Raw genomic sequence first — 16,922 nt, forward strand, 5'->3', positions numbered from 1 at the left:
TTATGTCCGTTCCTTCGTAATGACTGTTTTGAATCCCCTCACCACCATCTTACCATGCGTCTAAAACTAATAGTAAATCGCTAATTAATGTAAGTAAATTGTTATTGCGACGAAGGCCGATTCGATAAGAAACTACTAATAAGTATTTATATAGTGAGTGACAAACAAAAAATTCAAAACCTCATAATGATCGTTAATTCATCACTGCTTTGTATCTAAAATGTTTGTCTTCTTTGAACAGAAAGTACGAGTATCAGATATAACAAACTTTCCGCACTAACTTTGCAATATTCGAAACCACCATTACAGACTTAGCTCTACGTAACTTGATTCTGCGCATTCCACGTGGCATATGACTTCCTCCTATCATCGAAATAACTTTCTCTTACTATTTCCTTTCCTCTCGTGAAATACAGAGACCAATGTTAACTTCTTAGCACGGTGGATAAACTTTACACCCAACGATATACTCCTGAAAAAAATCCTGCCTAGGTGGAAAATCGAACCTACGACTTCCCTTGTAAGAATCAAGTACGCTACCTCTTCTCCAGGTAGCTCATGTTAAAATTTGCTACCAGTTTGAAGAAACCAATTCACACATAATGTCATATCAATAATTTCCTCATGGCAATTTTCATGAGGAAACAAATTCAGATAAAATCGAGAAACGCTGAAAGGGAAAAATGATGAACATGTCTATTGGCGTTTTGTCATATTTTGTAAATTGTGTAAAAATTCCGTGTTTTGAACAAGCAATCGTTTAGTTACGAAGTATTTTGTTGTTTGTTTAAAGTAGGAACAGGAGAGCGAAAAGTAGTCATTTGAACCAGACCCCGTTTGACAAGAAACTTCAGCTCTTTTCCAAAGACTGTATGAAAAGAGAGAGGAACGTATGAAATATAAAATATGCGTGAAATTAAAACAATGGAAACCTTGAAAGATAATACTAACGAACTTCAAACTATGAACATATTTTCGTGGTGGAAAACTCCAAGTCATTTTCGAAATATGAACTTGATGTTTTTCTTTATTATGAAGTGGAGATATGGGACTATACGATCCCTCAGCAAGAAAAATTTTAAGTAAGCTACCTCCAACTTTTTCAATGGTCATAATTACTAATTAGGGTCCGAAAGTTGATGAAAAATCAACTTTTTTTCTGACCATTAAAAACAATGCTAAACCTGATATCATGTCCGTTTCCCTTCAGTTAGAGCCAGAAAACACTTTCTATTTTACATTTTTTTTTCATTTTTCGGCCTTGTTTGGATTTTAGTGTATTTGTCAGTATTTTTAACAGTTTTTGTTGCATTTTTACTTATTTTTGAGGTTTATTTTTTTCCTCCCCTGTTGTTTCGTGCATTTTAAATGCATTTACTAGTAAAACTTACAAATTTAGATTTCTTGACATGGTCCTTTTAGCAAATTCACCATGAATCGAAAATACGGTCAATGGAAAAGCAGAATGTTATTCTTAACTGAAATGTTTGGCAATGGATTAAAATACTTTGTGTGAAGATCTACTTTGAGGTTCTTTTTCTGGACACTATTATCGCTTTAATCTGTAGTTTTAAAGTAAAATTAGTCACAATATTAAATGCAATTACACTCTGGTATACGCGAAGCAGAACTGTATTTTCGGATGCTGGCCGACTAGAGTATCATAGAAGGCCCACTCTGAAAGGAGATGAATTGGTTGATTTGGTGTTTTAAGTCAACTTTATGCATAGTAAGGCTAATCGGGACTGGACCTACAGTTTAAAGTGGGATCCGAACCGAGTGCATAAAATAACGTGAACCGTGTGGTGTAGGGTGATCGTTTGCTTATGGCATGGAAGGTCATGGGTTCAAACCTACTTCTTTGCAAAATCTTTTTCGGGAAGTAAACGACTTTGGACGAGAATGCTTATCTACGTTTCTTGGATATTTCCGTTGATATTTATGCGATTTATGTCCAGCATTTCCGGATGCAGAAAGTTGACATGTAAGTTCTTAATATGTGTTAACTTATAACAGCTGAATGAAAGGAAAAGTATTTCCTAAAATCCTGCCAATCACTGAAAGATTAAGAACATTAGTAGAAGCATTACTTGAGGCATGCACAGTGGCGACGATTATGGGGTGTGGGGGGGCAGATGACCCAGCACTATGCTAAACATTATCTACAAATGGAAAGAAACTGTCCTTGCCCTCCCCCCTCCCTCCCACCTTGCCCCATCAGTTTTGAAACCCAATCGCCGCCACTGAGCATGCATCGTATAAATATTGACAGTAATATCATATAATATTATATTACGTTATTAGAACACTTCGTACTCGGTAAATAAAAAGGAAAAAATAATAAGGAAAGGGTGGGATTTGAACCTACGATGTTTCGATCTTGATGAAAACAGTAAAAAAACTGAAATGCAGTCATCTAACCAACTACTCCAGGAGATTGCTAACAAAGAACACATTAAATCAAGTTAATCTCAGTTGAAGCAACATTGTGCCGGAGTTTCGAACCATTTTTCGCCAAAAACCAAGGAAAAGACACACTTTGCAGAATCGTTTGGTGTTGGGCAAGGTATCTTTACTAAACATTTCGCATAAAATCACCATAAATTTGCCATCTTGCATTCAAATGTGACCGCAATTCTTTCCAGGTGGATGAGAACCTGTTCAGTGTTTCACAATGCACATACATTTTCCTATTTTCAAATTCAGAACGAAGAATCTTGAAATATTTTCAACATTCGTATTTCTACTTAACATTTTTTTGTCTACTCATATATTTTATTACAGCTTTAGGGTGTCTTTACTTTATGGAATGTGAAAGAATGAAAAAAAAATCACGAGCGTTTTCATTCAGGAAGAAGAAATGTTGCAAAGTTGGCTCTGAAGCGCTATGCTGCCAAATTTACGAATTCCGGACTTTGAAATTTTTCAGGGCGGTCAAATAAGGTGTTGCGAAGTGTACCAACCTGTCATGTAGCACGTACATTCAATTTACGTGCTAGTAGTATCGTTGACTTAGTTCATGCCTTCATCAACAGGTGGCGCTAGTAGTATTGTTGAGTTAGTTCATACTTTCGTCAACAGATGGCCCTAGTAGTATCGTTGACTTAATTCATACTTTTGTCAACAGATGGCACTAGTAGTATCGTTGACTTAGTTCATACTTTCGTCAACTGCCACATCCCGGACCGGAGAGGGTAGCACCAGTCCGGCTTAGGCCAGGGTAAAGCATGAGATACTCAGGGTTACCAAAACTGAATGATAACTTATTTGAGGAAAAAACGAAAGGAAACAACTTGTTTAACCTACTAGAGAAGGTACAATGTACCGTATATTCTTAATTTTTCAGACTACATTCAATTTATATACATGATTGCAATTGAAGCTATCTATTTGTTTATTTATCACATAAATAGCAACCCTCGTATCAGCTTCAGAGTGGAAAAAATGCATTCAAAATTGGTTTGACCGTATGCAAAAGTGTATCGGTCTTAAGGTGAATACTTTGAAAACAATAAAGCCATTCCCAGAATTTCACATGTCTTTTTTCATATTGATTGCAGAAACTTTTCCAGCAGCCCTCGTATCCTATGTGTTTTTAAGCGATGGATTTTTATGTATGCTGGTGCAGATGTTGTCAACAGCTTGTTTTAGTTTTCCCTTAATTCTTGAAGCTCTTATTGGGTCAAATAAAGTGCACGAACATGGTGATGGACAATTTGCACGGTAATACTCATGGATCCCACTGTACTGTACTTGCGTCTCATGGGGTAGATACAAAAATGGATTAAATTGAAGTGATGAAAAAAGATATGCAAAAGGCTAAATTTTGTAGACAATAAAATTAAAACATTATGTTTTTATCTGGCTTTAAATTCTAGTTTAATGTTATATACGTCAAAAAAGGGGCGTAAAATACAGGTGGTCGGGCTCTAAGCTTAAGGGGCCCGAAAAAGTAAAAATTATTGTCATATTTCTCATTTACGCAAAAATTAACAATGTCTTGCTTGGACATTTTTACCCATTGATTATTTTCTGGAATAAAAAGCACTTTTGTCTTGTCTTTTATTATTTCTCTTGGCCTTGCCATTCCGATTTTAATATGTTAACAATAAAGGACCTGGAAGTGTGAGGCAAATGCGTTGTTTCGAACTCGAAGGAGGGCATAGATAGAGGAAAAGTTCTAAATATAAGCCCCCTTTTTATTTTGTCATTTTCGGAGAAAAAATAATATATCGATCATCTGCCTCTAAAATGCATATCTATGAAATATATACTTAAATGTAATAGCATGCTAAAGTATAGAAGGTCTCCATTTAAAAAAAAATCCAAAAAATGGTAAAAATGATGTATTTCAAAATTGTGGTCTAAATATGGGCTACTAGTGGCAATATCATAAAAAGCAATTAAAATTTTAAAAAACAGTCATTTATCGCTAAAACATTATAAAATTCAAATTTATGAATAATCTGTTGTTTTGAAAATCACGCGGAATGGGAAAAATCGAAATTAAGAAAAACATCCAAATATTTGTTGAAAATGTGATCTCAGCATTAGACCTCATGTCATAGCCCATATTTAGACCATCACGCTATTTTTCTTCTTCAATTTATTTTCGCTCTCTGTGGTACATATTTCGCAAACAAATCATGGCATTATAAAAGCCCACATTTCTTTTATGTACCGCTAATATCATAACATATGCAAAGCAGATGAGAATTTAGAAAACGCTGAGTTAAATCATACCTGCAAAAAGTTTTAACAGCGTCTAAGGCCGAAACTAACCACCAATTTCTCTTGCGAATTGGCGCCGCAACCTTTGTCCTTGAGAGATAACCAGTTCCAATAGCCTCTGCCAGGCTGCAGCACCTGGGAGCGCTGATAACTCCAAAACCCATATTTAAACCTTCGCCCATATTTAGGCCTTCTTCTCTAATATTAGCAGTTCTTCCTTCCTCCCTGCAGCTTCATATTTCAGATCCCGGAAAACAGAGAAAGACATTTTTAGGGTGATTGAAATTATTAAATATAATTTTCGTCAGTAATTTATTATTATTTACACATGATGATTTGCTGACGTATCCAGGAAGATTTTGTATCGATTCACATTTAGATTTCAAATTGAAAGGACGGGAGCCTCGCATTCTAACCTTGCCCAGGGCTTCGCAATATGTTACTACGCCACTGGTTATAATGGACTTTAAACAAACATAACGAACTTCACACTCGTGTAGAAGAGTGAGGAGCCAATTTGTAAGGGAATCCGCAGTGTCTCCTTAGATTAATAAATTTAGGAAGTTGGGACATATTCTCGATAACATGCCGCAAATAAGTCACCGTGTGCTTACAGAGGAGAAATTTGTCAAAGCCTCGGCTTGGAAAGTTATCGAATGCGCTATGCTCTTGAGATGAAGGGTTACGCTATCAGTAACAGCGGCGTTATTCCAGCCGCCAGGCGAAACGCTTTCTAGCGACACAATGGTCAAATAAAGGAACTATATAACGAAACAATTCATTGGACTGATAGACCTACCATCTATTATCGGATGGCAACATAAACTATTTCGAACTACCTGTGTGGTCGCGATATATATTTTTATTTCTTATTATTGCATTCTATTAAAATTATCCAGGCTTCGAATCCCGACATGGGCATGGGTATCATTTGTATTACCCTTCATCAATTTCATCATATCATCACTCATTCCCATCTTCGCAATTAGCCAAAAGTGGCAGAAAAGCGAAGTAAAGCAAATCAATCACTCAATTGCGATTAGCCTAGTGTGGCCGAAATGTGAAGTAAAATAACCAAATTAAAATAAACAATAATTCCATTATATCTTAAAGTTCTTAGGTAACAAAAAAATATTGTTTGAAATCACTCCACCAGTCATGTATTTTCGAAAGTGAGAAGTAGCTCCATGGAAGTAGCTTTCAGACCGAAGCGACAGGCGACAAGCAACACGTGTCGCTCGGACTGGGCTGTTTTGTCAATGGCGTGAATCGTGTCGCCTCGGTTTGTTCGCGCATGCTTGCTATAGAGTGGAAGTGGCCCGTGTCGCCGGTGTGAACTCCCCGCTGTCGCCTGTCGTTCCGGTCTGAAATCTCCCTAGAGGAGTTTGACTATTCCTGGAATAGACCATACAGATGTATATAAAGTAAACCTAAACCTGTTTCAAAGTTTCACTAACTCCAAACCTGTGGACCTTTCCTATTATTTTATTAATTTCAGTATAGACACCTGACTCTTCAGTCCGATACTGTAGCCATGAAACGACGTAAGATACAGGAAGAAGTAATTGACATCTTCCGGTACGTAGGCTTCAATCGCAAACAACCCAGAACATTACATAAATGATCCCATTAAATCATATTGCTTCCCCAGAGGAAAACGTCTATGGACGGACGTCATAGTAATATAAGTTGGCGATACAGATGATTGCTACCTGTATTTGGCTTTTGTAGAGTATAACGATGTCCGCTTGATATGTTGGCGTATCAGCATCACTTGATCCCCGTGTCCTTGAATCGACTCTCCTATAAAATCCGAAGGCAAGAGGCGGCTATCTATTGTGTTACAGGCACCAGTCCCAAGCTACGTTCTCATGTGGAGGGTGCCGAAGATGACGTTTACGAGGCTGCAATTCATTTGTTGGCTATGTCTTTTGGTAAGAAATTTTCTTCTACTGCACTGTTATTATTTTATAAGTCTACAGAACGCACAAGTTTCAATTATTGTCCATGTATTATTGTACCTAGGCTTTTGGTTGTTAAACGTACAGGTATGCGTTTACGTTCTTTAGGATTCTCGTTCTATGTAACTTTACAAGATGGGGAGATATAGAGTCCTTCCGTTATCTTTGATGTTTCCGCTTTCTGTCTTTCTTTTCCTATATCTTCTGTCACCTGTGAGTAGGGATGTGTCGAAGCCGATTACAGATGTATGAAAATCGGCAGAAATTGACATATCGGCATCGGTATCGGAATCGGGAAGAATCCGATATTTAAACCGGTACAGATTATACTAGAGTTTTACCTTCTAATAAGTTTTATATTCTAGTTTTGTAAGATTTAATGAAAATTTGGTTATGATTCGTCATTATTGTAGAGTTTTTGTAATAAAATTATTGGAAACTCTCATTCAGAGGATCAACCTAACTATAAATCGGTAATAAAACAGTATATTTCTGAACCAGGATCTGCTGTTGTATTGGAAATTCAAAAATGAGTATTCAAACCTGAAGCAAGTGCTGAGAAAATACTTGGGCATACCTGCTGCATCAGTATTCAGTGATTGAGTGTTCAGTGTTGCTGAACAGATTTGCGATAAGAGAAGAAGTAGGTTACTTCCTGAAGTGCTTCCAAATCTCGTATTTCTGAAGTTGAATCTGGCAGAACAGGAATGCATTTTGCATTTCAAAGAAATGCTTGTGTACTAATGTTAAATCTCTAGGTTCAATATGTATATACATATGATATGCAATAGAAATGTACATACGAAATTTATTTTGGTCATGCAGAAAATAACATCCCATTTCTGTTTAATAATCTTATGTATCGGAATCAGTTAAATATCGGCATAGGTATCGGTTCCAAAAATTATCGGTGAGTACATCGGCATCGGTAAATTTTCAGCTTCGTCACATCCCTACCTGTGAGCATTTTCTTCCGTTTTATTGTCCCCGTCGTCTTGCTTAATAACTAGTTCATTCTTGTTTACTTCAATTTATATTTTTTTTCACCTCCATCATTATCCCATTTTATTCCATCCTTTTTCTCGGCCTCATTCTATATCTCTTCTTCTCTCTCTCTCTCTCTCTCTCTCTCTCTCTCTCTCTCTCTCTCTCTCTCTCTCTCTCTTACTTGTTTGAATTTGCACCGACCTCCGTGGCTGAGTGGTTAGCACAACGTGCTACTATGATGCCAGTACTCCCGAGTTCGAATCCCGCATGGGTGTTCTTTGTGAGTGTCTCTTCACCAGTTCCATCGTCGCGATTAGTCAAAAGTGACGTGTATGCGAAGATGAGGATGACTGATCATATGATGAAGGAACACTCACAAAGAACGTTCATGCCCAGGCCGGGATTCGAATTCATATTCTCCGGAGTCGTAGCGCTCTATGCTAACCACTTCGCCACGGAGACCGGCGCAATATGTTAAAAAAAAAAGGAAGTTCTTGCAGGCAACTTTTTACGGGTGGGTAAATATTTCCTCAAAATCATTTATAAACAGCAAACAGTAAGAGATTTGTTTGAAACAGGGGTTCTCAACCCTTTTGGGCCTGCGTCCACGCCTCGTCCCTCTAGGCGTAATGATTGATGTACAAAACTGTGCTGTTAGGGTTAATAAATCTAACTGAAAGAATATTTTACAATACTTTTATTATTACAGATATTAAAAAATACTAATACTTGTTTTGTTGATAGAACATTTTCATTAATTAATAAAAGTGCTTAATAGACCTACATTACAAAGCATTCTGCCCTCACTGCAGTTAAAATTTCATGCTATATCATTTGGTTTTATTTCTTAAGAACACAATTAATGCGTGACCGAGAACTATTTGGAGACGTTTCTTTTCTGAGACCTACACAAGGGGTTTGTGTTTGCCACAACTTTTTCATGTATATATTTTTCATTGCTTTCATTTCATTCATTAGTGCCTCCCCTGAAATTCTTCCCCCCTTCCCCCCAGGTTGAGAACCCCTGGTTTAAAAGATGCTACACATTGTGACAAAAATCCTTCAAGCAATCCTCGTCTCTTCCTTCAACATTTTTAAATTCTAAAAGCACAGTTTCACTTTCCGTTTCTCTCTTTTGCCCCTCTATTTTCACAATGTATCATCCTAGTATCCTAGTAACCCTTCGATTTCCAGTTAATACGGACGACTACCACACAACACAAGACACTCTCAATCAGTACACTCAGTCCCCAAAAACCTACTGCATAAAAGTCTTTGGGCTGCTGTCTCAGCAACAGTCGCACCTCACGTTCAACATCATCATCAACCGCGAAACGTTTGCCGCCACCGTGCGCACACTTTTTGAAAATTCAAATAATCAAGCATTATGCCGTAGGCTAAACCACGAGAACACCCTATTTCAGTTGCAATGCTGTCAGCTCGAATCATCTCCTCCACCCGCGCCATCTCCACGTACAGTCCTCGAGTACTGTTGCAATTTTTAAACTGAGCTGCCCACGCGTGCGTCTGCTACCTAGCGACTGCTAAGTAAATATCATAAGTCTGGATGGTGCTGCCACCTAATAACACTTTTAGAAACTACTCACTACCATTTTCATCTATCCTACATGAGATTGTGAGCTATTTACTGACTTCCCTTCGTACATAGGTGTTCCAAAAAGAACATCGAGTTAAAGTCAAGGCCTCTGTTTTCAGGTAAGCAAGATATTGGCCTTGGCGCATAATGCTCCTGGAACTACAAACAAGTTTGCTGCAAGAAAGAAATGAGCCATTTGCAGCTGACATGAGTGTTATGTCCGTACCAAATATTCAGTTAATATCCAAGAAATTCAACTAATGTTAATACCTGGATAACAGAAAACCATTCTTTAAAAGGACACTTCCGTTGAAATTCCGACATGCAATATTATGTTGTCCTGTAAGGACTTATTTATACGATGACATTCATGTTCATATTATTTATGTAAATGTGGAAAATAAAGAGTAACGCTAACTTCATTCTTAATTTCTAAGGATTTTTTCGCAAATCAACAAATTGAGCAAAAAAACTTGGGGCCACGAACACTAGAACCCGAATCATTGGCATATCACCCCATTGTATTAACCAGAGATATTTATATTTGAATTTTTGTTAATTTACGTTGTTATTCTGCAAATTTTGCATAATCGCGACGATGAGAACGGACGATTAGATTAAATTGATAACAGAACACCCATGGCAAGGCCGAGAGTCGAACCGAATACTTCAGAAAGTCGACCACTTAACGCACTCCGTGACCAAACCAAACCAACATTCGTAGGAATCTCTGAGGACCCTGACCTAAGCACACATTTTCGATTTCGTACGTCTTTGTCAGAGTTTACCCTTAAAACTATGTTATTTATGCTCAAATGGGCAAATCTGAAGTAGACCTAACGATTATATTGAGAGTTAATGTGATTGGGATATGAGATGTGGCTCCACCGTGGATCGAATTCAGGACTCCTTGCAGTGGCGTGCCAAGGGGGGTTGGTGGGTGTTATACCCCCCACCCATTGGCCCCGTATTCCTAAAAATAGAAAGTCGAAAGTAGGAAAATGTGACAAAATGAGGGTTGACTACCAAGAAAAGTATACATAACCAGTCCGTTTCAAAAATCCTGGGCAGGTCACCGACTCCTTGATTACCTTGTGACAACTTTACCTTTACGCCATCGGGGACTCTCGTCTACAGGTTCTAGTATATGTCTTCATCGAGCTTACATATTTTTTTGTGCTTCTATGATGGAGCATCTATGTGCATGAACAACTAATGCAATAAGAATCTGTAATCAGCCTTCGTGACTGAGTAGCAAGCCAAACGTGTTACGCAGCCAAAGTTAATTCAAAAGGGACCCATATGCGTAGTTGCCTTGGCCCCTCTGACTGCCTGCTTATTTTCACATCGTCGTATGATATGTTACTGGGAACCAGATTTCTGTTTCGTAAATAAATTAGGCCAGTCAAAAAGTAAATGCAATCTTTTTTTTATTTTTCACAGCAACAATAGAAAACTTCCAATGATATCACTTTCCAACATAGTCCCCCTGCACTTCAATACACTTGGTCCAAAGTTCCACAAGCTTTCCGATACCCTGAGAAGAAAAGGTTTTCAGTTGAGCAGCAAGCCACGTATGCACCGCTTCCTTCACCTGTTCATATGTGTCGAATCGACGGCCTCTTAAAGCATCTTTAAGTGGACCGAACAGATGGTAATCCGACGGGGCGAGATCGGGACTGTATGCAGGATGCTCTAACAACTCGAAGCCAAGATTCTGAAGAGTTTGAGCGGTGTTGGCGGCGGTATGGGGACGCGCGTTGTCATGCAACAAAATAATGCCTTCTGGCAATCGACCTCGTCGTTTGCTTCGAATTGCAGGCTTCAACTTGTTCGAAAGCATATCACTGTATCGTTCACTGTTTATTGTTGTCCCCTTTTCCACATAATGTTTCATAATTACCCCTTCTGAGTCCCAAAAAAGTGTGAGCATCACTTTCCCCGCAGAGTGTTGACGCGTGACTTTTTTTTTCTGGAGATTCAGGGTGTTTCCATTCCATGCCCTGGCGTTTGCTCTCAGGTTCGATGGATCCATGTTTCATCTCCAGTGATGATTCGTTTCAAAAAGGCTTCACCTTCGTTAGCATATCTGTCCAATAATTGCTGACAGATTCTCACACGATTTCGCTTGTTCTCGTCAGTGAGTTCTTTAGGGACCCATCTCACACAGACTTTATGAAAGTTGAGCCTGTTATCGATAATTTCATATGCAGAACCATGACTAACGTACATATGGTTTGCCATTTCATCAACAGTCACTCGTCGGTTATTCAGAACCAGCTCACGGACTTGCTCAATGTTGTCATCAGTAGTGGATGTAGCTGGACGACCTGCTCTTTCCTCGTCCTTCACACTTGTTCGACCGATTTTGAACTTTTCAATCCACTGGTAAACATTTCGCAGCGGTAAAACATTGTCACCGTATTGTGCTGAAAGTCTTCTATGGATTTCAGCTTCTGGTACACCTTCAGACCACAAAAAACGGATTACAGAACGCTTTTCTTCTGTGGTGCACACGGACAGTGTCGCAGCCATGTTTACTTGCTTGGCAACACTGCAGAGCGAACTGAAGTGATGACGCTGTAATGTACTGCGGTTGTCTTTAGGCGAAAGCTTCGTCTCGGTTTCCCGAGCCGGGCTGAGATCTGAAAGGTGTCGAGGTCTTCGCCTGGTAGTTGGTATCCTTCTGGAGGTCCTTGAATTCTGAGCCTTGACTGAGCCTCGAATTCTGGTGCTTAGGTCTTTTAAGCTGCTAGCAAATACTTCCTAGCTGCTTGGACAGCACTTCCGTATTTGCCAGCCGATGGCGGGCTTGAACCCGGTAGTATCGAAGAATGCCGTGTCTCCTGACGTCATGTGTTTCCGCTATTTGTGGAATGTTACCTTGTGTTTGTAAATTGTCGCTTGACCGAGCACTGATGTCTGGCGAGAGATTTTACCCTTTTTACAGAGTCTCCCTTGAATCGTTCCACAATATATATATATATAAGTGAAACTAAATGCTGAATTTCTGGGATTAGGTCTACATAAAATTTCAGGGGCAGAGAGAGCCATGGATGTATCATTGTGTTTGTCCCGTTATCCATAGTGACATAGTGTGTATTTTGTATTCTTTGTTATTTAGCGTCCGGCTTTATTCCACTTTTAGCTAATCGCGACGATGAGTAGTATGAATGATGAGATTGACGAATAGAACAGCAATGTGCCTACCAAGACACGAACCCAGGAACTTCGGTGGCGAAATCAGAAGTCGCTCTCGGCCACCCAGCCAACGATATGTGTCTGTGCGTGTGTGTGTGTGTGTCAGTGGCGTATGGGTCGTCCCCGCAACCACCGCAGCGCGGGGAGGCTCCGAGATGTAGGGGCCCCGCAATGTTCTCTCTCTCTCTCTCTCTCTCTCTCTATATATATATATATATATATATATATATATATATATATAAACGATTTACGAAACAGAAATCTGGTTCCCAGTAACATATAATACGACGATGTGAAAATAAGCAGGCAGTCAGAGGGGCCAGGGCAACTTCACATATGGGTCCCTTCTGAATTAACATATTTCCTCCTGTGTGTTACGAATTTGTGCTCGTAGTGCCATGCTTGTATGGATCACCATGGAGGAAATTAAGTAAGTAGGGGATGTTTATGCAAATTATCCTTGATGGAGGGGATGTTTTATGAAAATTTTCTTAACTGGGGAATAGCGCTCTCGCACTGATGATCTGTTAATAAACAGGTCTTGCTTCAACGAAAATATATGCTAGGTGGTGTAGCAAAAAGAAATGGCATCCTTAAAATTGCGATTAATAATATCGAGGTCCACTAACATTAAAAGTAAACACTGTCCGTGTGCCAAAAATGTTTGGGGGTCAAGTCCTTCCGATCGACCGTTCATTGAATGACGAATTTTCAGTGAATAGAGTCCTATAGCCTTTCTATTATTATCTGTCTTTCAAGACTGGAGTCCGCGCTATTTCTTTCTAGTAGATTCCAATCGACCTTGTGATGCTAGGTTAACACCGACAACCTAGAAGTTTAATTCAACCCCAAAATATGAAATGAGTTTGCTTACACAGATTGTTACTATCAGTATTAGAAGGCGAATGTGCGCGAAACTTCCGTTGAATATTGGCCTGGCGCAGCCAGGGGATGACTTGTGGGGCTGTAGGCGCACCCACCTCAAAGTTTAAAAGTGGAGCGTCTTACTATCCATTAATGAAATTCCTCCATTGTTTTTTTAATATTTGTATGTATTATATATAATCTATTTTTTAAGAAAGATGTCAATTAGAAAATACAAAGGATCATGTACAAAATATTTGTTAGCTTAAAGCCTCCTCCCCCCTCCAACTAAAAGGAAATCTTTCCAATTTCTTTCAGTTTTTTTTTTTTAAATCAAAGATTCAGACCATACAGATGTAGTTTCCAGAAAATTTAACGCAGATATGTAAGAAAATGGGAAGGCAGAGTATTAGGGTAAAAGTTAATTTCTTGTGCAGGAGGCGGGACTACCTAACTATTTTACGATCTTCCGTCATTCTCTGACGTCCTCAATGGTGTATACGTTATAATTAGAGACCGGATGTTAGGCAAAATGCCTATTCTTTCCTGTTAGAGATATGATGAAAACGAATGTTGCGAAGGCCAGGGGGGAGGGATTAGCTTCATTTAAAGGCAATTTAACTTTGCCTATTTTGCCTATTTCATACGATATTGCCTATATTATTTCATAAATGCCAGATATTGCCTATTTTAGGCATTTTCTTTAACATTGGGACAGACTGAACTCTGTGCATACAATTTCCTGTTCCAGTATTAGTTTCCGATGCTTCCAAGAAATTTAAAAATAACAGTTAGCGAGTTATTGCAGCTAATAAGGACTTGGACAAATTAAGGGCAATTCAACAAGTTCTGAAAGGTGAAAATATACAAACTGAGTTAGATCCACATGTTCTCGCGTGCTTTAAGTATGCTCCGGTAACATCTGTGGAGGTCGAAAGATCTCTTTCAATTCTAAAAAATGTGTTGTCTGATTGCAGACATAACTTGTCGGTTGATCACCTGAAGAAATACCTTGTTGTGATGTGCAACCACAATTAGTGTTTCTTATTCAGAGACTGCCAAACCGTACAGTACAAACTTGAAATGCATTTAAACAGTTTCTTAGTTCGAACTGCTGTGTGGAATATATAGTGTAATTTTTTTAACTGAAATAACCCCGTGTGCAGTGATAAAGTGTATATTTAAATAATTTGCGTACTGGTTGGAAGTAGCCAACAATTTCTTTTGTCAGACTATTGTGTGTAGCCATTATACAATGGAAAATTTTGGGCTGACGTGACTCCTGTTTGCAGTGATTTATTAAGTACAATATTGGACTGCTGTCTCTAATGATGAGCTCCTAGTTTATTTTAAGCAACTATAAAGAATGTATGTTTCTATATCATTTAAACACCTATTTCTTTTTGTATGTCTATCTTCATTACTTTGAGTTAAATTTCATTGCCTTTTTTATTGCCTATTTGTATTTTAATGCCTATTTTACTGCCTATTTTGAAAATTATAAGTGCTTATTTGCCTGCCTATTTTATATGTTTTTAGTGCCTAAACATCCGGTCTCTAGTTATAATATTCTCGTAAATTTCTTTTCAATAAGCGGCCTCATATTTTACTTGCGCGGGGTACAGAAAACTGCGCTACGCCACTGGTGTGTCTAGCTAGGGGGGGAAGAACGAGAGAGAGAGAGAGAACCATATTTTGTTTCCTCAATCTAAAGGAAAACCCCACATAGCATGTCTCTTAGACAGTATACCAACTCATTCCCGAAAGAGGGCCTCCCGATGGCGCAGTGGTAACGTCGTTGCCTTGCCTGTAATCAAGAAAATCCCGGGTTCGTTACCCTGTGGAGACACATTGCAGAGTGGAGGTCCAGTCCCGATTGGTATATCTGTGCGTAAAGTGGACTTAAAATCTCAATTCAATTAAATTCGTTTCCGGAAGATGTTGTGGCCCGTAACGAATTTCTACAACCAAACATACTCCGTCTTGCTGCTGGCAATGTTTACTTAATAATTCGAAGGTCAAGCACAACATTTTCGATTTATTCTTTAGCCAATTTCTAGTGCACCTTATGCTAAGATAGACTAATCACGACTGGACCTAGAGCAGGGTGCGATATCCCGGGGGGGACAGGGGAGAGTCTTTCCCCCACCAAACTTTTCCGGGGGGAGAGTCTTTGTTCAAACAACAAAGGTAAACAATTATTTTTGAAGTTGAATAAACTTTACTGGAACAATATCGAAAACGCACAAAAAGAACGAACAACAAAGAGCTTCATCTCTAAGGACACTGGGGCCTCCCTGATGGTGCAGTGGTAGCGTCGTCGCCTTGTAATCAAGGGGTCCCGGGTTCGATACCCGGTGGAGGAACATAGTGGTTCGGATTCTACTTTAACCTGTAGGTCCAGTCCCGATTAGCCTTACAGTGCATAACGTGGATTTAAAACACCAAATCAATCAATCAATCTAAGGACACTGAGGCCACTACAACCCAGAACACAGAAATTAGTCCGGCTTGTCAATTCTTCTACATTTCTCATTACCTTTCGTCAGCTAACGCAAAGTATATACATTTATAAATAACAAATGTAATGGCATTTAAATGTTAATTTTATGAGGAAACTATTATCTTCTTAATGTCTCTTAATTTTTGCCCCACAAATCACCGTTCATTGCATTAGTAGAAAAATTAAAATCTTCAATTTGCAATCGAATTTTGAATGAAGTACAGTCCATATAATATATTGTGTGTGTGTGTGTGTCTGCTCCTTCCCCCCCACCAATCTGCAGTGATATCGGACCCTGACCTAGAGTTTACCGCGGAATCCGAAACCGATAAGCAATGTGATATTGCAGTAAATGTCCATGTAATTACAAATATTTTTGTCTGTTGCGGTGCAAGATGGAGAGGTTTGCGGCGATGGAAATCAGAGATGATGAGGAAATTGATGGAGGGACGCTCACAAAGAACACCCGTGCCCAGGCCAGGATTCGAACCCGGGACCCCTGGTACCCTAGCGCGCTGTGTAACCACTCCACCATGACGGTCGGCTTGTTATATCCACATCTTCGGTAGTGGTAACGTCGTAGCTTTGTAATCAAGTGGTTCTGGGTTCGGTACCTGCTGGAGGCACATTGTTCACTGATTCGGGTCCCCCTTGAAACTGTAGGTCCAGTCTTGATTTGCTTTTCTCTGCAAAAAGTGGACATAAACACTGAATCAATCCATAAACCATACTTTCGGTATTTTCAATGTTTCGTACAGTGGGATCCATGAGTATTACCATGCAAATTTGTCCATCACCATGTTCGTGCACTTTACTTGACCCAATAAGATCTTCAAGAATTAAAAGAATACTCAAAACAAGCTGTTGACAACTTCTGCACCAGCATACATAGGATGTAAGAATTAATAAAAATAGTCATGGATAATTTGCATGGTAATACTCATCATAGATACCACTGTACCTACGGTATTGCGGGTGATTTTGCATGTCGATATGTTTCGGTGTACAACAAAATAACAAAACCAGAACAATGTACATATCAGCCCTGGACATTTCTGGATTTTTGGTACGTTGTTTC

General features: G+C 39.0%; 1 protein-coding gene across 1 annotated transcript in view; it reads left to right on the top strand.

Moving 5' to 3' along the window:
- Positions 1–6,471: 6,471 nt before the first annotated feature.
- Positions 6,472–16,922, top strand: part of LOC145980830 (uncharacterized) — a 33,708-nt gene continuing 23,257 nt past the window's right edge. Inside the window, exon 1 of the mRNA XM_083113918.1 lies at positions 6,472–6,665. Coding sequence (XP_082970044.1) covers positions 6,603–6,665 — 63 coding nt within the window. The 5' untranslated portion in view covers positions 6,472–6,602. The remainder of the gene's footprint in view (positions 6,666–16,922) is intronic.

This window comes from Lepisma saccharinum, chromosome 28 (genome assembly GCF_977018435.1).
Source record: "Lepisma saccharinum chromosome 28, izLepSacc3.1, whole genome shotgun sequence".
NCBI classification, from domain to species: Eukaryota; Metazoa; Arthropoda; class Insecta; order Zygentoma; family Lepismatidae; genus Lepisma; species Lepisma saccharinum.